Source organism: Neomonachus schauinslandi, chromosome 4, assembly GCF_002201575.2.
Source record: "Neomonachus schauinslandi chromosome 4, ASM220157v2, whole genome shotgun sequence".
NCBI lineage: Eukaryota > Metazoa > Chordata > Mammalia > Carnivora > Phocidae > Neomonachus > Neomonachus schauinslandi.
This window is the reverse complement of record NC_058406.1, coordinates 110,448,668-110,475,913: the sequence shown is the minus strand read 5'-3', so window position 1 is coordinate 110,475,913 and position 27,246 is coordinate 110,448,668. Positions and strand designations below refer to the sequence as shown.

The 27,246-nt window shown below is 35.3% G+C and overlaps 1 protein-coding gene across 2 annotated transcripts in view; it reads left to right on the top strand.

Moving 5' to 3' along the window:
- PCMTD1 (protein-L-isoaspartate (D-aspartate) O-methyltransferase domain containing 1) overlaps positions 1 to 27,246 on the top strand; it is a 71,357-nt gene that overhangs the window by 35,741 nt on the left and 8,370 nt on the right. The window contains exons 3-5 of one of the 2 annotated variants that reach the window (XM_021688567.1): positions 12,290 to 12,392; positions 23,757 to 23,928; positions 25,557 to 25,680. In XM_021688567.1, the coding sequence (XP_021544242.1) occupies positions 12,290 to 12,392; positions 23,757 to 23,928; positions 25,557 to 25,680 (399 nt within the window). Of the gene's footprint in view, positions 1 to 12,289; positions 12,393 to 18,295; positions 18,335 to 23,756; positions 23,929 to 25,556; positions 25,681 to 27,246 lie in introns of those variants that run through there. The other variant, XM_021688569.1, reaches the window with a different exon arrangement.

Genomic DNA, 27,246 nt, shown 5'->3' with positions numbered 1-27,246 from the left:
ATGTAGGTGAGTAAATGGGGGCTCACAGAGGTTAACTAACTTGCCTCAAGTTGCATAGCTAGGAAGTGACACCTGCAAAATACAGAATGTGGGTTGAAAAGGCATGGATGGAGGAAAATAAGCGCTAAGGCCTTAGGATGTTGGTGGAGGTTGAACAACCATTATTATTTATTTATTTTTTTTTTTTAAGATTTTATTTATTTATTTGACAGAGAGATAGAGAGCACAAGTAGGCAGAGAGAGGGAGAAGCAGACTCTCCACTGAGCAGGGAGCCTGACGCGGGGCTCGATCCCAGGACCCCGGGATCATGACCTGAGCTGAAGGCAGCCGCTTAACTGACTGAGCCACCCAGGCGCCCCGTGAACAACCATTATTTTTACTAAGCCACTTGGTATTTACCGAGTGCTACTTTGTGACAAGCCTTAAGGTAGAGCATCAAGGCCCACAGCGTAGACTCTTGTCCTTGAGTTCACAGACTGGCAGGAGTAGAGAGACATCAGAAAATCAGCCATTGTCATCCAGTGTGGTATGTGCCATAGTTGAGGCATATGGCTGAGTTCGAGGGATGAGACTGATTTAAAATTCACCCTGAAGTGATGGAGAATCATTGAAGGATTTTGAATAGAGAAATGAGTATACTCTAGTAGGGTGATTCCCTGTCGCAGGGTGCTGGGTCAGTCCCAGTTTATCCCTCTTGTCCTGGCATCAGTATTTATAATGTCCTTTTCTTTCCCAAAGTGTCCCAATTTTGACAGTAAATTATATAGTCACATTAAATGACTAATAAGGCATTTTCAGGCCTGAAATTCCCCTTTCTTACACACTGACTAGCTCCTTCCTTTCCTAGTCATGGAACCTATGTCTACTTCATAAAGACAACTGAGTCAGTTCCTAATACATAATACAACCTAATACATAAAACAATCTGTTTCATCCCATGCTAAGTTTCTGATTCATAATGATATGCTCAAAAAGTAGCAAAGTATTAATTTTTACCAAGAAAGAAATTAAGCAGCTTACATTTAAATTTGGTATTCCTGCCCTTTCTGAGACAGGAGTTTCTCTGCAGGTTGGGAACCCCACTTATCTATTAACTTTTGAAAAAGGAATCTCAGGGTTTGAGACTGTCTCCAAATCAAAGGAACTTAGTTGAGGCAGTAGAGAGAGCTTTTGAAAAAATGGGAGTTGCCTTCTTGAAAGTGCATTTCTTGACCAGCTCTGGCAACTTTAGGCTGGAGTCTAGGCCTCCTAGCACGTCTGGCTAGCCTCAGAGCACCTGTTACCCTGTCTTCCACCTCTCTAGCCCTGTCAGCTGGCTCATGCTGAGGGAGGTCAGTCTTAGCCAAAGGCCTGCAGGGAAGAGGGGGGTCATAATTAGCAACCTTGCTAGCAGTGAGATTGCCCCCTTAAACTCTACTCCTGAGTCTCAGTCTCCAAGAGATGAGGTTCCTGTGGCCAGATGCATTTGTAGGTTGAGCTCACACTTTTATCATATCTGGAATGGCTTTAAACCCATACCAGAGGGCAGCATGGAGAAACAGACCCCTGTGTAAGTGATCCACAATGCAGTTGATATTTTCCTTCTGTTACAAGACTCCAGGGAGTCATGGTCTTTAGTTACATGTATGCTATGGTTACTGGACTTTATTCCAGGATTTATCTGTGTGTGACCCTGCAGTCAAAACCAAGATAAGTTTCTTTCTCTTTGATGGGAAATGGTCATTTGCTGAGAAAGATAAAAACACTTCAAAGAAGAAGGAAAGGCAGAAAGAATAGTCTGTAAATCCGTGATTGCAGCTAGTAAATCTTGGATCTGTCTAGCTACTGAGGAAGTTTAATCTTTTTACCCCTGCCTTTTCTTTTTTGGTTTGCTTTGTGAGTGTTTTAAGTTAAGGTAGACCCAAAGAAAGGTGCTTACATGTTCCCTACAATTATCTGAGTATGGTGAATCAGATTTTGCTTCATTGCTTCACAGTGACCTTACTAACAGAAGTTCTGTCCTTATTAAGTAACTGTAACATCATGGCTCTAAGCCATGTTTCTCTCCCAGTCACAAGATGGGGATGACAGGTGCTCACCATAGGCAGGGATTCTCATTTGAGGACATGCTGAGCATGATCTGGAGGAATTGTGGCTAAGGCAGGGAGAGCAGGGTGTTTGTGATTTGGTAATGCAGATAAGAAAAATGCACACTGAGGAATTTCCACCGCCTCTCCAGAAACAGACCTGTAGAGGATGAGCTGCAGTCTTGCGAGAGCTTTTGTTCAGTGAGAGGAAGTTAGGTTTATCTTAACCTCAGGAAATTTCTTGTGATTAAAATATACTTGAAGCAGTTATTCGTAAGTGGAATTTATTGTTGCTCCAGACCTAGAGAATGGATCACTCTGACTCCCAGTGTGCCTCATTTAGGTAACTTGTGTAGTTTCACATTGAAGATAAGTTGTTGTTCCACTTGCTTCTCCTTAAGACTCTTCCTAGAACTAAGGACTTTCACAAAGAATCAAGCACTTATTTAATTCTCCTCTCAGTACTGTCTTTCCATACCTAAAGAGTCCTGTTGAAAAATAGGGTCCAAGAGAAGAGGGCTCCCAAATCCTCTGCTTCCCAGACTTGTGTTATGAATATCAGGTCCATGAAGGCAAATTGGTCTGATCATCTTTCTGATTCAGGTAGGGGTGGTTCTCCATTCTGATCCTTTTTGCTTAGGGATTCACTCCCATTTTCTAAACCTATAATAGGAGGATTCGTCCAACGTAATGAGTTCCTTAGTCTCTTGACTAATTCTTGAGTTAATAGAAATGACTGGAGAAACTGCGAGAATCATTCCAGTATTATGTTTGCCACTACCTCAGCATGACAACATTAGTTTCTGAAGTTAAAACAGTTGGCAAGCTTATGTGCTTGACAAGCAACTCACTGCCAGCATTATATTGTCCAATGCTGCTGTATTGTCCAGAAGGCTGATTAGTTAAGCTACGTGTTGCCACCATGTTTGGTCTCTATAGTCTTTATCTCTTTACCAGAGGACATTAAATGGCCCTCATTCAGCTGCCTTTAGATTGCCTTTGACTTGAGATACTCATGTTTTAGCTCTCATTTTAGCCCCCTTTCTCCCTTTAATGAGATACAGCTTACCATAAAGTTTGCCCATTTTTAAGTATACAGTTCACTGAGTTTTGGTAAATTTGCAGAGTTATGCAAACCTTACCATAGTTAAGTTTGAGAACATTTCCATCACCCCAAAAAGATCTCTCATGCCTGGCTGAATCTACTCCCTGTCCCCACCCTAGCCCCTGGCAACCACTTATCTACATTCTTTTTCTATAGATTTGTCTTCTTTGTACATTTCATATAAATACAATTATATATAGTCTTTTGTGTATGGCTTCTTTCACTTAGCAATATGTTTGCAAGGCTGTAGCATGTATTAGTATTTATTTCCTTTTTATGATTGAATAATATTTCATTATAAGGGCATACCACATTTTGTCCATTCACCACTTAATGGACATTTGGGTTACCACTTTTTGGCTATTATGAATGATACTCTTGTGAACATTCAAAATGTACAAATGTTTGGGTGACCATCCATTTTCATTTCTCTTGGGCGGATTCCTGGAAGTGGAATTGCTGGGCTCTAAGTTAAGTTTATGTTTAACTTTTTTTTTTTTTTTTAAAGATTTGTTTATTTTGAGAGCGAGAGAACGTGCACAAGAGTGTGAGTGGAGGGAGGGGCAGGGGGAGAGAATCTTTCAAGCAGACTCCCCGCTGAGTGCGGCTCAATCCCATGACCCATGAGATCATGACCTGAGCCAAAACCAAGAGTTGGACACTTAAGCGACTGAGCCAGCCAGGCGCCCCTATGTTTAACTTTTTAAGAATTTGTCAAAGTATTTTCTACAGTGGCTGCACTATTTTATATTCCCACAATGAATGAGGTTCTAGTTTCTCCACATCTTCACCGATGCTTGTGTGGTTTTTTGTTTGTTTTTTTAATAGCTGTTATAGTAGGTATAAAATGCTATCTTGCTGTGCTTTTAACTTGCCCTTCTAATGATGTGGAGGAGCATCTCTTCCTGTGTTTTCTAGTCATTTCTATATCTTTAGTTAAATGTCTTTCCAAATCTTTCCCCCATTTTTTTAATTAAGTTGTTGGGTGTTCTTATTATTGAGTTGTAAGTGTTTTTTCTGTATTTTGCTTACAAGCCCTTTATCAGAAATACAGTTCTCAAATATTTTTTCATGATCCTTTAAGCACCTTTTTTAGAAATCTATCTTGGCTCACTGTGAGCCAGAGAATCCGGGAGATCCAGAGTGGTCTTCAGCTCCCCTCCCCCATTCTTTTTGATAAGACAAAACACATTCTGCAGGTTCTCAGGGTTCTCTTTAAAGTAGAGCACATTTTCTGCATTAAACCACACCTCAGTTTTTCCTCTATCCCCCCTTTTTTTTTTTTGAGGATATTTTGTTTTTTCTTTTTAGGAATTACAAAGGCTCTTGGTATGTGCTTTATTTTGGGCTCTGAGCAAATCTGTTTTGAAAAGAACCATTTCATTTAGGCTAGTCATATTTTCTGAAATCAGTAAAGCTTGTCACTGTTTAAACTGTTCCTTCTTAGTACTAGTTAGACTTCTCAGCATCTTCTGCCCACACACCCTGTATTGAGTTACCGTTACTTTTCTATATCTTAGGGTTTTTTCCCCCTCTCACTTCTGGTTGTGGAGTGGAAGTCATTACTCTCAACCATCTCTTTCATTGCTGCTACCTCTAAAAAGACACATGATTTTGTGTTTATGAGATATTACTGCTTATTATTATTGGGCAACCGATAGGAATAAAAATATCAAATATTAGGAAATAGTATGGGTTTTAGAAATTTTAAAGTTTTCATAGTGATTTCTGGTTCTGTTTCCTCACACTGTTCTTCAAAGTTTTAAGGCAATCCCCTCAGTGGTGTGAAAAATCTTAGGTGGTTCTTTGAGCATCTTGAGCTTTTATTTACCTTTGGGATTAACTATACCCAATTCAAGATTATCCTTGTACCAAATACAGTTGATCCCTATTGTTTGCGAATTCACTACTTCTTAAAATTTGTTTGTACCCTTAGATGGTGGCTTTTGAGGTCATTTGTGCACATGTCCACAAACACCAAATTACCGGTGCTACTTGGGGAAACATGTACATACACATACCTCAAATTGTTAATAATTTTAAATCCTGAAAACTCAACCTGGTTGTTCATTTGCTTTATCTTACAAAAGAGAAAATGAGCTTCCAAAGTATTAAGAGATTGGCCTGAGAACGCCCCAGGAGGGGCCAGAAATGGGCCCCAGAGCCAGAAGGAGCAGGTTGTGCTGCACTGTCCCCTTCTGTCTCCATTCTCTAAATGTTCTTTCTGTTGTGTTTCTCATTCTGGTGAAAGGTACTTTTTTTCCTACCAAAAATTACTCAGGTGGAGGGGTACCTGGGTGGCTCAGTTGGTTAAGCGACTGCCTTCGGCTCAGGTCATGATCCTGGAGTCCCGGGATCAAGTCCCGCATCGGGCTCCCTGCTCAGCGAGGAGCCTGCTTCTCCCTCTAACCCTCCCCCCGTCATGTACTTTCTCTCTGTCTCTCATTCTCGCTCTCTCAAATAAATAAATAAATCTTAAAAAAAAAAATTACTCAGGTGGAAACCTGGACATCAGACTATTCTAATATTTTATGGAATAAGTAACATATTGCTAAGGTTAAAAAAAATTCAAAAGAATCAAAAGACATACTTTATTTTTTTATTTTTTATTTTTATTTTTATTTTTTGAGAGAGAACGCCTGTGTGTTGGTGGGGGGAGAGGGAAAGGGGGAGAGAGAGAATTCCAAGCAGCCTCCATGCCCAGAGTGGAGTCCATCATGGGGCTTGATCAATCTCATGACCCTGAGATCATGACCTGAGACGAAATCAGAAGTCATACACTCAACCACTTGAGCCACCTGGGAGCCCCTCAAAAGGCATACTTTAAAAGGTTTTCCTTTTCTCCATTTTTTCTGGTTGTCTCCCCACTTAAAAAATAGCTTCATAGAGCCTGGGATACCTCTACTTTTATATAAAACTCACATGATTATAGGGATAATAGTTGAAGTCATATTTTTCTTAGGTACGTAAAGGAAAATATGTATTGCATTTTAGAAGATTCCTATCAACAGCTAAAATTAATAAGAGATTTCTTTTGAATGGAATGTATTTATCTCTGTCTTCTGTGGAATGCCTCATTCTGTGATAATAACATAAAATAGATCTGACATATACTTAATGACTTTTGCTAGTGTACTTTATATTTAAATTAAGACATGAAAAATAAACATTTTGGGCTTTGTATATCATTGCCTCAGTCTTGGTTGTGAACCTTTTAACTTTGGGACCATAGTTACATTTTTGTACTTATCGTTCTTTCAAAAAATATTTATTATATCAAAACATTGCGCCAGCTGCCGAGGATACAGCAGTGCATAAGACACATCCTATAACCTTGAAATTGTGCATATCATCTCTGAACTAGCAGTAGAAGCATTATGTCAGTTTCATTGGCTGTTCTCTTCATTTAGTTCACTAAGTATTTATTATGTGAATTGGTCACTTCACTGGCCCCAGCATATCTTCAGGTATTTCACAAATAAATACCCAGTGGAATGAAAGAGCTGCTGAAAATGGCTTCCAGGGGAAATGATTGCATTAAAAACAATCTAGATCAAGAACTAAAGCTGTTTAAATTAGTTTTTAGAACTATTTTCTGTTTTGTGGGTGAGCACAACTTTTTCTCTGTTTACTGAATTTACTTTTGTAGAAACTATTTTAGTTTTCTACTGTAGATATGTGAGATAGTCATAAGTTGTAAATATATTAGAATTGAATATTAGCCTGCTTGGTGGAAATATGTAAATGAGCTGATTGTGACGTCTGTTTTTGGTATTTTAGACATGTCGTTTACGTAGGAGTTTGGATCCATTTTCTGTGACTATTTAAACCAGTATGTTCAGATTTTGTTTAAACATATATCTGAGATTAAAGTGTAATAAAGAAAAACCACATTTATAATCCATCAGCTGAGAGGAGCTCGAGGGGCCGGAACTGGAACTTCTGGACAGTTTTTCAGGATTTGCTTCATGAGGCCTTTCCTAAACTAGAGAGCAGAGAACCAAGTCTCTAGTCTAGTCTTGGATATAGCCAGCTAGCTTCAGAATAGTTATGCTAAGGTGGCCAGACTCAGTAAACATTTGAGCGTTTGTTTTTCTTTAATATGCTCTTTTTGTGTAATATAATAGGATGGAGAAACCATAAGAAATTAATTGTATCTTGTGTCAATACATGAGATGTTTCTTTTTATCTAGTTAATGATTACCTAATCTTTTGCTGATTCCTTTTACTCCCCTTCCTTTATCTACCTTTGCACTATTTTATGTCTCTTTGTTATACTCCAAGGTGTTCACAGAGTGAAACCTAATCTTGTCTGCTTACCGTATGTTACTGTCCCTGAATTCTTATAAACTCACTTAGAAGTCTTCCCAAAGATGCCTTATTTTATACAACTGAAATTAGTAATAAAATATCTTTGGAACTTACTAAAAGATGTTTTTACATTATATATTTCAGTTCTTACTGAGAAACTTTACACTAGGTTCATAGAAACCAAATAACTGATTCACCTGCTCCCTCTTGTGGTAAATATTTAGTTTTATCCATAATGCTTTTATTTGCAGTTATTAACTCTTGATAACACTTATTATTAGTGAGAACAGAGATTTGGATAGTCCAAAGAGATTTTAAAAATTAGGAGGATGTGGCTGGTGTGCTCAACCTGGGCTGCATTTAAGATTATCTGCAGGGCCTGGGCCATACCCTAGGAGATTCCCTCTGCCTGCTGGGTTGGGAACCAAGCATTTACAGCTTAAATTAAATTTAATCTACTTTTAAATATAATTTAAAAATTCCCAGGTATGCAGTCAGAGTTGAGAACTACTTAGAGGTTATGGTTTTGCTTCTATAGCTAATCAGTTCTGTATACAAAGAAAGGGCACGGTATGATTTTTAATAATTTGTACCCATTTTGTACTTTATAGTGGGTGAAGCACTTGTACATAATTTACTTGATTTTCCCAGGAACCCATTTTATGCAATAGGAAAGACTTCAAAGGGTAAATTACTGGTCTCAGATTATGCAGCTGTTAGGAGGAGGAACCAGGATTGGAAACTAGGACATCTAACCTTAAATCCACTCTCTTTCCTACTGCTCCCTAGAATGTAGATCTGAGTCCTCAATTGAAATGATGGATCTTAAATTAGTTTATCTTGAGAGCTCTTCTAGTTTATGTATCATGAAGTTTTTTTTTTTTTTTTTTTTTTGCCTGTGGCTGTGTTCTGTAAATTAGCTTTACACAAAATACTGAAGGCACTGAAAACTTGGTTAAAACGTGTGAAGCTCTCCTGATTTCCCTAGATTGCCTCAAGCCAGCTCTGCCCTGCATACCACGCTCAAAACAGCCTTTCCGGGTGCCTCAGAGAACGAAGCTGGAATATTGGGTGTCACATAGGGTCAACATTGATGTAAAAAAGAGATACATATATTGAATAGACACCTAAACCTAATAATTATTGACCTTTATATAACATATATGGTTGATTATTGACTGATATAAATGAGCTAGATTAGATCCAACTACTATAAAGGAAAAATAGTCTCTAGATTTTATTATATTGGAATTTTGTTATATTTGTTACTGCTCTTAATAAATAGGTCTTTGCCAGCCTTAAAAATCACATCTAATATTACATAGGATACCTAGATTTTTCTAGTAACTATTTGTCTTAATAAACTTTGACTTCTGTGTACTGTGTATATTTCTATTTTTCCTTTAATGTTTACCTATTAAAGATAATGGTCAACTGTTAGTACTTTTATTTTTTTATATGTATTACAAAAATGATGCCTTTCTCATTTTATAGAAAAACCTTCGCATTGGCAAATACAAAATAGCATTGGAAACTATTGAATACAAAATTAAATTTATGCTTTATCTTTTAGATATGGTGTTAGAAAGTGTTGACAAAGTTTCTTTTGGATACTGTTTCATTTTTTTCCATTGACCTTTCCGTTGTACCTTTCTGCCAGAATTACTTTCTATTGTTTATTTTATTAATTTGAAAACCTTATACTCATGTTTTTCTCATCTCTTTGACTAGCCCAATATTTTTTTTTTTTTTTAAAGATTTTATTTATTTATTTGACAGAGAGAGACACAGCGAGAGAGGGAATACAAGCAGGGGGAGTAGGAGAGGGAGAAGCAGGCTTCCCGCGGAGCAGGGAGCCTGATGCGGGGCTCGATCCCAGGACCCTGGGATCATGACCTGAGCCGAAGGCAGACGCTTAACGACTGAGCCACCCAGGCGCCCCAATATTTTTTTTTTTAAAGATTTTATTTATTTATTTGAGAGAGAGAATGAGAGAGAGAGCACAAGAGGGGGGAGCGGGAGAGGGAGAAGCAGGCTCCCTGCCGAGCAGGGAGCCCGATGCGGGACTCGATCCCGGGACTCCAGGATCATGACCTGAGCCGAAGGCAGTCGCTTAACCAACTGAGCCACCCAGGCGCCCTAGCCCAATATTTTTTGTTGGAAAAAGTTACAGGTATAGTCAAGACATTTTAGACAAAAGGGTGTAATGATGGAAATGTGTCTGTCCTTCTCACCCTAGATCTCTTAATCCCTTTCCTTAGAAGCAGCTATGTATGCTTTTTTAGTTTTGTTTTATTTTTCTGTTCTATTTAATATAGATGTCAAATATGAGTTGTAATAAACAGTATCACTCTACATTTTTATCATACACTTTATGTGTTCTAGTTGCATATCACATTCTAAATAAATGAGATATTGGTGACATTGCTATTTAAGTTCTGCCTTTTAATAATGCATTCTTTTAGATTTATAGATTTATTTTCAATATGTTAATTATTATTCAGTTTATTAGTGATAAAGGTGTGTCTCCGTGTTATTTAAATTAATTTCATTCACTAAGAAATCATAAATGGTGTTTTTGCACTAGAAGTTAATAGTCTATTCTGCATGTTTGTTTATGATAATGTCAAATCCTTTATATGTTAATGAAATTGTTTTCATTTTATGTCAAGGTAATGTGAAAAGTTATATGAAAAACATTCTTAAGAAATTTTCTAATGAACTTTAACCTTATTTCCAAAAGTTGCCACTTTGGTTTTAGACAGTAAGCAGAAAGCAAGGAAAGGAAAAAGAGACCAGTGGTGTCTTTAAGTGATGAACACCTGTGTAGTCCCTTTGATCTAGAACTCTGAAGGTCAAACTCCCTGTTAAGAAAGCAGTTTGAGAGACTGAATAGAAGCCTTGATTTCCAGATTATTTACTTGACACCTCTATTATAGTGCTTATGCATTTGGTCATAACAGGAAGCTTCAAATTACAGCAGTATTGATGTTTTTCATTGATCTCTTACCCATGTAGCCGTAGTTTTGTTTTCATAAAAATAGTTGATTAGTATAGCTAGATGATGAAAATATGGAAGTCTCTGTTTCACATTAAATGGATCTCCTTTAAAAGGGTAAAATGAATTCATTTCATAGAACAGTATTTTGCTTATGTACATAATGTTAACTGGTTTAATTTGAGTTTTTTAAATGAGGAAAACTTTATTCAGTGTTTCCTAACATTCTTTGTTTCCTTATGGAAATTCAAGTTATCGAAACATTCAGATTCCGTATAAATTAAAAAGAGACGTCACCGTGTGTTCTTCTGTAAGTTTATTTTTTAGCCACTTTATTTTTGAAAACAGTAAATTTTTGTTTGACTCAGTTTATGATAAAATAAGGAATTACGAGAGGTCTTAAATGCTATCAGATGGATGTTCTAGTTTTCAGATGAAGAGCAACAGTTCCATCGTAAGGAGACAAAAAACAAATCAAAACATTAAGATTGCGTCAATCAGAATAACTTGCTTTAAAAATATAAAAACATTGCAAAGGGAGTTAATTCTATCTGTTGTATTTTGACAGATCAGTACCTTTTTATTTACCCTTCTTATCTGAATACATTTTTCAAGTAGAACCAGTTTTTTTTTTTTAATAATACTAATCAAATGCAATATGATAGAAATGTAGTAGGTTAAAGCATCATCTGATTTTGGCTTGAAGATAGTCTCCAAACATTTTGGTTTAATTTTTATAATTTGGGTAGTTCTAGATCACTTTTTTTTTATGTGCCCTCTGAACATTCAAACGTGGTAATTGATGACTGTCTTTTATTATTTAAAAAATTTTAGAGGTCAGTAGAACTCCACCATATTATTGTATTTTTAATGACATTCAGTAGGGGGCATATCGAGTTAATTAGTTCTTAAGATACAAGATACAGAAAATATGTATGTATAAGAGAGAGAAAATAAGCATACACATACTTTTTCCTAGGAGACCAATTTCAAAGTAAAACAAAAATATAACATAAATGTAGAGTGGAAAACCCTGTTTGGCTCAGTTTTGGAAGTTCAAAAGCAATTAGCCTAACTAGATGAGATGGTGTGTTACTTTCATGTGCATCATGGGGCAGGCAATAACGCACAATAGCTTTAGGAAATGTGAATCCTGTTTGGTCATATTCTCAGCGAGTATACCAGGGTACCATCTGTCGACCATCTCCCGGGCTCGCTCTCTCCTTTTCTTCATTCCTATGATGTCACTTATCCATGGCTATGGGTAAAAGAAATACTAAGTGAAGTGTGAAGTATGCTAAAACAGGAGAGTAAGATCAGCTCTGCAATGAAGTGTCTTGATGGCCACATTCTGCTAGAGTTTGGGAGCTCCAAAAGGCATAGAATGTGGTCTTGGCCCTCCAGGAATTTAGCATATAGTGGGGTGGTGTGAGATATTTATATAGTATCTATGTTAGCCCACGGTTTCAGGCATTTTAGAATTATAAAATTTTTAGAAATGATAAATGAAAATGTAATGGTAAAGAACTTAAACTTTATGTAGGAATATTATTTCTTTGTCAGTATTGTCCTGACGGATAAGCTACTCCCTTGAGAGAAATCTATAACAGCCTTTCTATTTTTCTTTTCTTCTTTTTTTAATTAAAACCATGCAAATAGTGAGATTTTCATTCAGCTTTTTAAATCTGACTAGCACATGTGCACATCTTTAAATGCTCCTGTGATAGATAAATGAGCACAAATTAAAAGAGCTCTGTAAAGACATATTATTTATATATTTTATAAACATGCTGCTGCTACAATTGCAGGTCCTTTTGGAATAAATCATGGGATTGAGCTTCATTCAGATGTGGTGGAATATGCCAAGGAAAAACTGGAGAGCTTCATCAAAAATAGTGATAGCTTTGATAAGTAAGTATTCATATCTATAGTTTTGGTTTGAAAGCAGTTGATAAGTAGATATATATATGACATGTCTGTTTCTCAGTGCTAGTAGTTTATTGATCCTGAATTGCTCAGTTGACTGCAGCAAAAATCAGTGTGGTATAAAATGACGGAAGAAATTAAGTTAGAAAAATTATTTGATGCTATAATTTTTGTTCTATGTAAGTCTATAGTAAATTACAAATAAATAACTTATAATTCTGTATTACTGTCACTTTATTAGTGATAGTAGGGTAATGTTTCATTCATTAAATATCATACAAGTACCTTTTCTAAAAATAGAATGTAAAGATGCTTGGCTTGAGAGAATTCTGTTCTGGAACTGGTTTTATACCTTTGGAGTGATAATTTAAAAGATCTGCCCTCTTTATAAAATGAGGGTGATACCTGTTAGCATACAAACGACTTTCTTTAAATCATTCAGTTACCTTGTTATCATAGAAATACCATGATCTATTTTGTGATAGGGTTATGTTTGAGCAATTTCTTTAGAAAACCATTGTTTGGAACTCTTTATTTTGTCTTAGAAGAAACACTGCACAGACTGTTGGTCCTTAGCCTGGCAGGGGAGTCTTCTTGGTGTGTAATGTTCCTAAAATTCAGCAATGACAGTACTATGGGGCAAGGGTGTCTTATGCTAAAATTCATGAACTCTTGTGAGTTTATGTAAAATTTGAAGGCATTTATATCTTCCAACTAGTCCTATTTTTAAAGGAAGAAAGCTTTAAAATCTTAGAAACACTAGCTTAGAACTCAGTCACCTTATATAGCAAAGTTTTAGTACAAAACCAGAGTTCCAACTTGGCTTGTTGGGAGTGGGTCTTCCTCACTCATCTCTAGACCCTGGCCATGACCATGGAGGGGAGAAACTTGGGGGTCTGAATCAGAGCCGAGGGCTTCTTTCCAGAGAGTCTTAGGCTTGAGACAGTGCCATGAAGGAGGCAGAGAAGGCCCTGTGGATGTCTGCTGGAGTATATTTTCTTTTTTCTTCCCCTTCTCTGCCCTTTCTCTCCCTCCCCTTGCTCTTTGCTTTTACTCCCCTTGCCTTTGCCAGTGTGTGTCTATCCTCTGGCAAGTGGCACTTTGGTTGAAGGACAGAAAACTGCTGCAAAATCCTCAGTGTTACAGAGAGGGAAGGGGAGGTCTTGTGTATAGGTGTGATTGTAATTGGGTTATTAAAGACCTCAGTCAGGCAGGCTTAAGAGAATTGGAAAATGTTCAGGTTTATTTTGTTCTATAAGTAATTCAGCGTATTTGAGCAAGCTGTTTGAATTTTCTGCATCAACTTGCTGAACACCATCCTTTATCTTATTTATGCTTGTCTTTATAAATAATTAAAATTTAATTCACATTTGAATCATTTTTCAAGTGCTTACCGTGTTGGTTCATACTCTCTTTCCAAGAATAACATGTTTGACAGAAATGAAATAGTTTCTAGCCTAAGTTATTTGATAAGAAGTTGGGATTCAATTTTACCATCCTTTTGTGTCTAGTGTTTCTGTCTGTCTGATGATTTGTAGCATGTTAAATGCTTAAGATATGAAATGAATATTTTTATATTGTTTATTAGAGCTGTAGAATTTTGTTGAATTTATTGAATTCCTGTTGTATGTGTTTTGATGTTGAAACAGTGTACACATAAGGACTTTCTGAATACATTTGGACTTAGAAAATATACAAGTACTATTATTAGTAAAAGCCAGTGTTTAAGGTCTATCATAAGGTCTATTATACGTTAGATAGTAATACATTTCAGGCAGAACACACTCAAGGATGAACCTTGAATCACTGAACACCTCTATACAAGTATCTGTGGAGCTCAAGTTTATTGCTGACAAGTGGGCATGGTCCTGGGAAACAGTAAAATATGTCATTATTCAAAGCATTTCTATATTGATGTAATTTAAATATTAAATAATCCATAACAGACAAGTTTGAAGACTGTATATATTTGTGTCTCAGTTTAAAAAAAAAACTTCTAAAGTTGTTTCCATATAATTGTAAAATGATTAGATTTCCTTGTATTTCTTGAGTTTTGTTGTTCTGTTATACAGATTTGTTATTCATGAAATGATGAATCATAAAATATGGTGACATGACTGATGTGAATGTTTCTTTATAATCTTCAGTGGTCTTGTTATTTTAGTTAAAATATTATCAGTCAGACTTTGTAATATAGTTGTTTCTGAAGTGTTGCAACTTATTTTTAAAACAGATTCAGACATTAATAAACTAGTCTGAAAAAATTAGTTCTGGAAATGTTATCTATTCTGGTTTTCAGTAGTGTTCTAAAGTATTAAATTTTTCAGATTATAAAAGTATCTTGCATACAAAAAGTAGTACGTACTGGGAAACTTTCATTTTGCATAGAGTAGTGAATGGTTGGAAGCTTAGTAAAGTCGATGTGGAACTCATTGGGCTCCTTTTTTGGTCTTTATATTATTTGGTTTTGGTGATAGAAATTCTAGAGGTGTAATAGTTTTCTTTCTATCTTGTGTTTTGATGATTTCTTCGCAATTTTTCTTGATGTTTGTCGATGATATTTTATTTATGGTCAGTTTTTTGAATTTGAAAGACTTGTGGAGCAAAGTGATTTTAAAAATCCCATTTCCAAGCAGTTTCATTATATCTAATTGTATACAGGTTATCAAAATACATATATTAATTAACCAAATATAAATTAACTCTGTTAAATTGATTGCTATTTTTGTATTCCTTAGTACCAGATCATCCTTGATTATGTGTAACGCAGAATAGATAGCTAAGACCTAAACTCTTCCAATCTTACTTATCCTGTTTGTGTGGATCTTTTTTAGTCAGTTCTTTTTTCAGAAGTGTTGTTATGTCACTTATGATTTAAATTGCATCTTATATATCTATTGGAGATCATAATGAACTCTAAATATAGTAGGTGGGAAAGAACCTATAAACTCCTCAACCTTAAAATATATATTTAAGGTAAGGTGACCTTTTAAAAAATACAAATGTGTGTTTTTGTGTGTGCTTTATAAAGCAAGCTTGGTTCCTGAGTCTTGAAAGTAGTAGTTCTTCTTTTAGAAGAAAGAATCTTTATTATAATGTATGTACGTTACTTTTCTTTCCATGTATCCATGTTTCCATGTACTCCTGTTATCAGCAAATGAAATAATTTGGAGAGGCTACTCTAAATTTACTGTATTTGGAGATGGGCAGGAAGGGGGAGCTCTCTTGTATGGTTTATCCCTTTGCTCTACCTGTGGTATTTCCAGATTCGCTGAAATTCCCTTATAAAACTGACATTTAATTTCAAAGGTCCTTCTAAACACTGGCAAAACTTTTGCAGTAAAGGACCAAATAGTAACTATTTTGGGCTTCCTGGGCTAAATGATCCCTGTGGCAACTGCTCAGCTGTGCCATTGTAATGCAGAGGCAGCCTTAGCTACCAAGAAAGGGAATGGGCATGGGGTGTTCTAGTAACACTTTATTTACAGAAACATACAGCAGGCCAGATTTGGCCTGTTTGCTGCCCCCTGTTCTGCTCTTCACACAAACTCTTTAGAATACGTTTATTTTAGCCCACTCTGATCTAGACAAGTTTTGGGGCCTGGGTTTTAAAGGCCCTTAGGTATCTGGCTTTCATGAGGGCAGAAGTTTGGAGAAGGTCAAATTATAATCAGTATTTGTGCTTGAACAGTAAACAAAATAATCTCTCCAGTTACAGTAACTTGGAAGAGTAAGTCAGTTAAAGCAGCTGAATTATAAACCTTTACCCTCTAAGTGCTTTGCACATGAGTTGATAATTGGTGTAGCGTTTGTTTATAGCAGTATTTATGTCCTTCTGTATGTACATGTGCACGAGGTTGACTTAGCTCTCTGGAATGCATGCTTTGGAATGTGCCGTTTCCTTACAACAGATCAGTCCATCCTATCTCTCCTCTGTTTCAAGGATACCGTAGCTGACTTTGGAAATATTCTAACATCAGTAGCCAAATGAGTGCAGCTTGGTCTGATTTGTTTGAAGATTTTCATTCTACTTGAAAAGGGAGGGCTTTTGTTTCTATATAGTTTGTCATATAAATGAGTCATGATAGGAGTACTGAAAACAGTAATGAGATAATAAAAAATAATAGCACCTAATATGTATTGTCTCTTCATTAAGTACCACGTACCATTCATTCTGAGTGCTTAGCTCACAGCCCTAGAGGCAATATTGGTATCCACATTGCCCAGGTGGGAAAACTGAGGAATAGACAGGCTGTGACCTCATTAAGCCAGCCTTTTTGTTTAGTTCTGATTTAGATATGAAGATGTAAACACTAATTTATTCTAACATTTCCTCCCAGCAGTAAGCTACTACCCATGAATTACTATCAAGCAACTTAGCCCCAGATAAAAAAGTTGAAGCAGCACTTACTTTTTCATCATCTACTTCCCTCAGGTTAGAATTAAGGAATGCTGTTAACATGTTTAAATGCACCATAGCATTTTTATTACAAAGCATACCTACCGTGTTCATTAATGAAACTCACCTATGGTATGAGTTACTTTTGAGGACAGAGATGACTGGGAGAGGCAATGCAGTCCTCAATTTTGGTTGAGGTATAAGTTTTAAGTTAAGTGCAGAGTTAGTATAGTCTTTTGTATTTTAGAAGATTTCTTTAATTGATTTATGGCAGTATCTAGTGGCCTGAGTTTATCTTTAATTATAGGTTCATTTTTCATGTAATTTGATTTGCATTGGAAAAATTAAATGCTTCTATATCTTGTCAATTTTATCACTAGAGTAATCCTGCTTTATCTTTAAGAGAATTATGGCATACTTGAAGTAGTTTTGCTATCTACAAATACATATTCAACATTATTTCAAAATATTTCTCAGATATTTGAATGTTTTGATACACCAATAATGTTCAGATGGTAGCTTTATAACAGTTACTACAGGTTGGTAAGCAGTTTTTAATCATGACAAACATTCAAATGGTGGTAACAGAAATGCTTGAGAATAGTCATCAGGGCTATTTATCAGCTATATTATTTTAACATCAATGAGAAATGGCATGGGGAAAAGGTGGATGGCTTCAAAGATATTGTTAGGAGAATAAATTATTGTTGAAATACTGAAGGCTCACTTTTATGTGATGTACCTGCACATTTCCTATCAAGTATTTAGAGATTGTTTTTGATCCTCTGGATTTTCCTAAAGCTTCATTCAATGGAAGAACACTGTATGTACTTACTCTTAACACTTTGCTTTAAATAATGCTTGAATTATTCTGAGATGAGTTTGGTGCAGTTGGAAGGGAAAACACTTGAAAAGGTAATGTCTTTGATTTTTTGAATTTTACTTTGCTTAATTATTGATTTAAGAGTTTTTGAATGGTATAACTGCATTTGGAGATCAAGAGATAATGTTTCCATGGATTTTCTTCCCAATGGAAAGTTTTGAAGTTGTGTCTTGTTTAAACTAAGTAGTCATAGCTCTTAAAACCCAAAATGTGTATTTTGACAGTGTTTTAAGAAAAAGAGGTTTCTCTGATTCATTTGGCAGATTGTTTTGGATGAGATATGAGAACAAGGTAGGATTCTCTCCTTTGACCTTGAAATCCTTTATTCCATTGGAATAATTGTCTAAACTTTCAATGACAGCATCCTGTGGCACATGATAAACTAGGTGTGCAAATTGTCAGCCCCCACTTCAACAGTGTATTGAAGGGGAATGTTGTTTTTTCTACTCTCAGTCAGCTCCTAGACCTAGACTATCCGTCTAAGAGGGAAGCTGCAGGGCAAGGCTAGGTCACCCTGATCTCCTAGCAGCTTATCAAAAGAATTATATGGGCAAGTTGGCAAGGTCCCTGCTGTGAAGGAAATCACCTGTCCGTCTCCAGACGAAGATATTCCAACACGCACCTATAAAGAAAACCACTGCTAAGGTAAGTGATGAGAATCCCGGTGTTATTTTGGGCAAGTGTTCATGTTGTAAACCAAGATAATATGTGCTCTATATTTTTCCACAAATGATTTCCAGTGTACATTTTAGTAAGAGTGTGCCTAATATTTTTCCCTCTGCATAAGAGAGTCTAAAAACAGTTACTAGATTTTCAGATTTAAATCAACAAACGATTATATAAGTCTAACGTGAATCAATTTGTAGTTATTACACACATTTCAGAACTGTTTATTTTGTATACAGATAAGTTATATTGGTAGGTATAATTCAGTGTAATTTAGGAGTGTGAGTCATCTCCATATGGGAAATTGTGTTTTGGACATTTTCTTCAAAGAATAAAAATGATTGCTACTTTTCATTTTACTGACAGACATAAAATTTTAATGAACTTTCCTAAATTAAGAATAAAAATTAGGTCAAGCACATGTGAATCATACTTTTATGAATGAAATAATAACCACATAGGAAATGCCATTTTGGTATACCTGTTGCCTTCCCTACCCCCTCTCAGGTTTTGTATAGTATGTGGTTGATGTGAAAAAATGGAATTTGGATCTTCCTATTCACTATTTTTAACCTAGATTTTATGTATAGATCTATAAATAGTGTAGTGCTATTTTGTGATAAACTGAAAACTTCTGGTTAGTTTATTGCTGAAGTCTTCCAGATTATACACAAGTTGTATTTGTGGTTTAAAATATGTCCTTTGCCTCTGTAGAGGTTTGTGGAAACCTAGGTGAGTTGCAGCTTTCAGAAGATAGTAAAAGCCTACGGAAGAAAATGTTTTTTTTATTTTCCTGTCTACATTGGAAGACTGAGTAGGAGTTGTAATTTACTTTGGTAACATGGTAGCCATCATTCAGTTGTTTAGTTCTTTGTAAATATTGGCATGAGCGTGATCTGACATGAGTAGGAGCATATCCATAAACATTGGCCTAAACATTTTTAATCATAGACGTTCTCAAACAATATTGTTAGCCCTGGAATTGGCATGGGTTTATTTATGTGAAATGCTATTAATAAAATAAGCCATAGTTATTAGAATACAAAATGTCTAAGTAAGATCCTCAACTGTGTACCTAGTTAGAAATACTAAAGCTCATCTCTAAGTTCTTTATCAGGAAAAATAATCCATTACCCATTTATATATATATATATGTGTGTGTGTGTGTGTGTGTGTATGTGTGTGTATACACAGGCATATATATAAAACATATATATATATATATAAAATATGCAATTTGAGAATTGTTTTGTATTCTTTACTGATGTGAAGGATTTATGTATTACTGGTAGAAAAGATCAACCCATAGTTACAATAAGGAATCACCAGATAGGACAGTATCTCTGGTAGATGTTTTTCTTAATAACCACTAAATTGGTAGTGTTACAGTTTTTCTGTGAATTTTCTACTATGTTCTAGATATTTTAGTGCCAACATTTAAAAATATACAGTGTTCTCCCCAATGTTACTTATGTCCTTGAGGTTTTACTATTTTGTATCTAAAAATAGTCTAATCCTTTGGAACATCTCAAGTTCGATTAACTTTTCAGATTTGAGTATTCTATTAAAGGAGATTAATTGACTATGTTAAATGAAAGTGTAAAGATCCCATATGTATTTGTTAGAAATATATGTTCCATTTGCACTAGTAGAAATTGATGGATTTAGAGATCTGATTTTCAGTATAATGATCCTTTGTTTTACTCCCTAAGTGGAAGCAAATATACTTGTTTTGATCTGCATTACTGAGGAAGAAAGCATTAAGTTGTTTCCTAAAATTATGGTGGCTTATTTAAGATCTTCAGAAAGGCCCAAAAAAGTGCCTTTCAGTTATAGGGCACTTGATTTATTCATTAAAGACAAAGATTTTTTTTTAATTATTTGAGCTTTTCTTTTTTCTTTTTCTTTTTTTTTTTTTTTTTTTTGCATTTTGAGAAAAACTGTATTCTGTAGCATGAAGTTATGGCCTTTTATAGTGATTAATTTAGTAAAACAAGGACCATCATATCGATATAGAAAGTATCATAGGCACATATTTTTTTTGTAACTTTCTGGGCAAGTTTCTCTTCTAGTCCTGAGGTTTTTTGGGGTTCATGTTCAAAGTTGACAGGTGGAAAAGTTGAGAAAACATTTGTTTTTTATGTGGTTCACTCAGTAAATGTATTTTGAGGACTGTAATAGGTAATGGAGATACATTTAAAATTCAGAAGAAATATTCACAGACATAGTAGGAAAACCAGAGAATGTTTCAAAGGGAAGATTGTGTTAAGGAGACAGTATTTGCAGCTCTTAGTTACAGGTGATAAGTAGAAGGGTATTTCTTTAGTATCTTCAGTTTGTGTGGCTGTTGAAATATACACACACACACTCACACTCACCCACTCCTACACACATAAATATAAGAGAAATATTGAGCTATTTTATATTTATTTTGGACTAAATCTTTGAAATCCCATGTGAATTTTATCCTTACAGTACATTTTGATTTGGACTAGCTGCATTTTAAAGGCTCAATATCCACATGTGGCTAGTGACTACCATCTTGGCTGCCATGTGGCTCTAGATTGTCCTGTCTCATCGTTCAGATCTTGACATTTCTCAGGGAATCTTTCTCTGATTCCCCAGGTCTGTCCATTTCCTTTCACCCTCAGTCTTATGGACTCCTATTCCTTTCCTTTAGAGCATTTATCATGGTTGTAAATCTTTATTACTGCGATTCTTTGATGCTCATCTCTTCCACTAGATGTAGGCATGAGTGTTTCCCATTGTATTTTCAATCTTTATACACAACTGGTGCTCAGTAAATAATATTTCGTTTAGTGAACTGTGCTTATTAGTAGTATAAGGAAATTTGACCAGAATCACACATCTGATTTTAAAATCAGGCACTAAATTCTCTTTAATTAATTTTGCTGGGATGAGGACATATAAAATACCACTAATCTGAGAAATGGTTTTAACTGTAAGTTGTTTACTTGCATTGGTGTTGTCCTAGGTAGTAGTTCTGTAAGCTAAAGTAGAAACAAGTAGAAAGCTTTTAAAACCGTAAGTGTATTTTTGAGTTGATTTAACAGACTTGATAAAAGAGGTTTTAATAATTTAGTTTTTAAAATATAAATTCCCTGCTCATATTCATCCTGAAAATAAGACTGACTTAAATTATCATAAAATTAAATTATTTAAGATGAATTTTTATAAGAATAAATATTTTTAGATAGACTTCATTGAAAATAGTCTAGCTTTTTCATTTTAAAGAATGCTTACTGTGACTTCGGTAGAATGATTAAACCACATGATCCACATTATCTTATTAGTTAAAAGTCAAGAAATTATATTTTGGCCATATTTTAGACAATCATAGGTTGTACCATAGTTCTTGAGTTTAAAAGGAATTTAAGCATGATCCCCAACTTAGGTAAGTTTACACTTCCTGTGTGCTATGCAAGTAGAAAGAATGAGATACTGTTAAAATAGAGTTGGGTAAGATTTCAGTACTAAAACTGATATTTGAACTGTATCTTGAAGGGATAGTAGGCATTTATCAAGGGAAGAGAGGGAAGGGTATTTCAGTCAAAGGAACAGCATGTACTCAGATACAGGGTTTCAAAACATTTTGGAATAGTTCCACTAAGCAACTAGAAAGCAGACACAGTTGACCCTTGAACAACATGGGTTTAAACTGTGCGGGATGGCTTAAATGCAGATTTTTTTTTTATGGTACAGTAGTATAAATATGTTTTCTCTTATTTTCTTAATATTTTCTTTAGCTTACTTTATTGTAAGAATCCAGTATATAATACATGTAGCATACAAAGTATGTGTTAGTCAGCTGTTTATGTTATCAGTAAGGCTTCCAGTCAACAGTAGGTTATTAGTAGTTAAGTTTTTGGGGAGTTGTAAGTTACACTCAGATGTTACAGGGAGGAGGTCAGCACCCCTAACCTCTGCCTTGTTCAAGGGTCAACTGTAATTCAATCTGGCTACCGCATAGTATGGGGGGGGGTTGTGGGGGAGGCAGAACCAGAAGATGAATCTGGCAGAACAACTTGATGGTAGGGTCATAAAGAACCCCATGTGGTACTCTAAGGGAGCTTCACCCTGTCCTTTGCAGTAGGGAGCAAAATAATGGAAGAGAGTCCTGAAAAGTGTGAGCAGCAAGGAGACAATTACAGTGAAAGAAATAATGGGACATGGACTACCTTAGTGTGGGGGTGTTGAAAAGAGAGTATACACTGATGATTCACCCCACCCCAACCCCTCAACCCTTCCCACCCTACCCCTGCCCCTCCACTAAGAAGACAGGATACTGAAGACAGGACATAATTCTGGTAAACTTTTCCTTAAATATTAATGAAGATAACGTGTCTGTGTTTTAGTGAATTTTAATGGAAACTTGTTATGTAATAAGTCTGATAATTACTAAAGGACAGGATATGTTTTACAAAGTAGAAATGATTATGATTCAGTCAGTGTCATTTTTCACTGCATGCCGAAACTTTTAACATCAATTATTTCATCCTCACATAATAGCCTGATTTTGCTGTGTGGTCATATTAACTTTAATCAACTTAGACGTAAAAGGATATTTTGTGAATTAGTTTTTTAAAAGATTATATGTTTTATTAGGGCATTGGGGTTTTAATGTTCTATATTAGAAACTGTTTCCTGATTTGTTAAAATTTAAGGAACAAAGTAGAAGTCTAAATAGGGTAGTTTGTAAAAGCATAACTATATACCATGAACCAACACTGTAACCAGGAGCCAGCGGCCTTTGCTTTGAAACCCACATCTCCTTTTGTTGCACAGGGAGATCACAGGGGCCAAAGCAGCAGTTACATCCTGTAACAGCCCTGCTAGAATCTATTAGGAAAATCTCCCTAATCTTAGTGGCTGCTAAGGTGTGTGGTCAGGACATTGGTGTCTTTCCCTGACAAAGCTTTCCGCTGTTAGCCAAAGCAAAAATATCAAACAGAGATGAATACTGCATGAGCCCTTCCCATTGTCACTGGCCTGTCAGCTTTTTTTGGAAAGGGCAGTGGAAGGTGAATCTTTTCTTGTTTGCTTGACCCTTGTGATTCTCATCCTTAGTATATATCATTTGTGGGGTATCACAAGATTGGTATCATGAAGGGCTTTTCATTATGTTCATTTTTTTAAGCCCTAAGTTGAGGTTTCAGTATGGCAAAAAATAGGTTAATGTTTTGACAACATGTGCACTATAGTAAAACAATATATTTGATCAGTTAAACTTCGTAAATATGATATTTAAATCAAATTTCATAATGACATTTTATCCTAAAATTTTGGTAACTTCACTATTTCAAAGAACTGAATTTTGTTAAATTTTTTAGATCTAATCTTTTGTTTAAATGAATTAAAATGTATTTGTTTTTTCGTGCAGATTTGAGTTCTGTGAACCTGCATTTGTGGTTGGTAATTGCCTCCAGATAGCATCTGACAGTCATCAGTATGATCGAATTTATTGTGGAGCTGGTGTCCAGAAAGACCATGAAAACTATATGAAAATATTACTGAAAGTTGGAGGCATTCTAGTCATGCCTATAGAAGATCAGGTAACTTCTGTCCTTTGCTTAAACACAGTAGTTGAGGGTGGGAAATATAATCAGTAAAAAGTACATTGTGATTTTTAGAGAAGTACGCTTTATAGATCTATCTATCTATCATCTATCTATCTGTCTATATAAAACAACTTGAAATGGATTCTTAATTACTGAACCAAAAAAAAAATATAGAAGAAATCCTTTATACTAAGATTTGAAGAGATTTGGTCTTTCACCAGTGCTTAGCTACTACCTATGTGGTGTTTGCCAAGTTGCTTCCTTACAATACAGTCTCTTTACCTGGAGCTTTTTAATTGAATGTGATGATCTTTACTAGCTGCTCAATTTCTAACATTCTTTAGTTCTTTGAACATATAAAAAAGAAAATCTATTTGAGATTTGGTTTGGACTGCTTAAATCCATTAAAGAAAAAGTAAATGTTTAAATCTTCATTTAGTACTACATAGGCTCATTTGAAAATATTTCTCAGCAATTTTCCTGCCCTGGTTTAGAATTATTAGGTATAATAAATATATGAAATACTGAGGTATTCAGAAAATGGATGGGTCTTTCAAAAGGAAATTACTTTAAAAATGCATTTCAAAAAAATCTTTAGTATTCATATTAACCTAAGTTTGAGATGTTTAAAATGCCTTGTGTTTTATACAGTAGAAGATAAATTGTGTAAGACAACTGGGATCTTGCCTGATCATTTCAGAGTTTATAATCCTAGGGGATCCCTTAACATCACAGCATGTTATTTGCGGCTCAGTAGATTTCGCCATTACCATGCACCGTGCTCTGTGGCAGATTGTTTGTCAGTTATTAAAAAGACATAATATAAAAACATTCATTAAAAAACATTCGTAAAAAAATGTTGTTACTTGAATGCTTCCACAGTTGAGACTCCCAGATGAGCAATCTTCTGTTTTCTGTTAAAGATACATTTTCAAACATTTAAGATATGGCTTCCCAGTGGTATTTTATTAAATATTAATTATATACTGTTCAGCTAATGTCAAATATAATGCACTGATTTTTATAATAGAAATTGGAGATATTAATTCAACTTGATCAAACAATGTACTGAGCTAATATTTTTTTCCAAGGACTCGGGATGGGTTTTTGCCAGGTAGGTAAAACTTCTAATCCTCTTGTGATTAATTACATTTATTTGTGAAATACTAATTTGGGATTAGAATTAGAATCTGCATTTTATTACTATCATGGAAGACCATGAAGTTGACTCTTTGGTACAGTAATGAGAACATGGTTTTATTAATATCGTGCTTTAACCATCAGCTGAGCCTATGTGAGACATATATTTTGGGAGCCACAGGCAGGTATGGGTTGGAATAAGACCCCTAGAAGCTATCAGAGCCCAAATATAACATGATGAATCACTTGACCATATTTGGATATTTTATTTACATGGACTAATCTTTCTTGAGCTGCAAATATTTGTCGTTCCTTCTCTATTATTTTATGGTAAGTATTTAAAGGAAAGTAATTTGGTTGCATTCAAATACAAGTGATTATAGCAACCACTGGCATTTATTCCATTAAAACAAAATTGTGACTGTAAGGAGATCACATTTCCAGGATTAAGCTATTCTGTTTCTGTTTTTCTCTCTAAATAGTTAACACAAATTATGCGAACTGGACAAAACACTTGGGAAAGTAAAAACATCCTTGCTGTTTCATTTGCTCCACTTGTACAACCAAGTAAGAATGATAATGGCAAACCAGATTCTGTAGGACTCCGTAAGTAACCGTTGGTCCTTTCTGATTGAAATGTGACTTAGATTGTTCAACTCTTATGCTTGGGGTTTAATGGACTATATGATTATGAAGAATTAAATAAATAGGCAATAATATATTCAATAGATTTATTCAACTTTTTTATGGAGGCGGGTTAAAGCCCCTACCTTGCACCAGGTGCTGTTAGCTTCCTTCATGGACATATGAAAAGAAGGGGCAGGTCAAAGAAAACATGAATTTATTATAGTTGTGAATTTATTAATTATATTAAATTTGTTGTCATTTTCTATACAGAAGGACAGCAAACACAAAAACCTTTATTTGGGCTGAAAAGAGCTTGGTTGTTCCAAGACCAGAAATAAGTTTCAGGGTAGTTGAAGCTCATTGGCTAGAGTGTAGAAGATTGATTATACAAGACTTTTCTTATACTCAAAGGGAAAATCAGTGTTGGCATGGACAGAGTTGTTTGAAGGTAGAAAAATAGTAGACTACGTGGAAGATGGTGGTAGAGAAAAAAGGAGCATGTAAAATTTTGCCTTGAATAGCTAGCTGAGTGATGGTACCATTTACTGCTGTTTGCAAGACTGGCAATGGAATAGTTTGGAACTAGGTGTAGGAAGATCAGATATTTTATTCTGGCCTTGTTTGAGTTGGCATGCACAGATCAGGTAGTCGAGTAGGTGTATAAACCTACTGTGTGAGGGAGGTATAAATTGAGAATCCTCAACGTAAAAATGGCATTTTAAGTTATAAGAATAGATGAGAGCACTTGGGGGAGAGTGAGGAGAGGTGTTTGTGTTAGAAACGAAGAAAAAACGTTTCAAGGAGAGGGGAGTGATCCACTTACTGCAGCTGAAAGACGAAAAAGAGGTGAGAGTAGTATTAATAGGTTTGTGATTTATCATGATTTTGGAAATCCGTAAATAAAGTTCTGTACCAAAAATGAACTTTACCATGGTATACTTCTTCCTTTAATTTGCTTTTTAAATGAATTTATTTCAGAGGAACCTGGATTTATATTTAATTTTATTTTCATTTCATTTTACCCTCTTTTGAACTTTATGATTTTTGTGGCCTGTTTTTCCCTGTTCAGGTTCTTAACTAATGGAGAGATGAACTTGGTGGGGAGATAGCTAGGAATTGAAATGTCAGTTTTATCACCTACCAAAGTAGGTGGGGGGAATATGTCTTAGGTCTGCATGTTAAACTGTTTTTTCCCTCCTTTTTCCAAACATTAGAATTACAGGTTATTTATGACAATTTTCTTTAACCTATCATAACTGGTTAGAGAGTCCTAAAGAGAAGTAATGAAAACAGTGCTGTGACACTGTTTGGTCTTGACAATGGCCTAACTACCATTAGCATGATGTGTACCTATAGAGATATAGAAGTGTCCTTACAGAGGGCCCTGTAGATTTCTGTGCATCAGCCATTTAGGTGTTTTTCTTTCTAACAGACACTGTTGTAGCCTGAGCATTCCTCTTCATCTGACAGTTTTCCTACTTTAGTGTCCTTTAGAAGAGTATAGGTTGTAAATGTGGTTTTACAGTGACATAGTTATGAATGGTA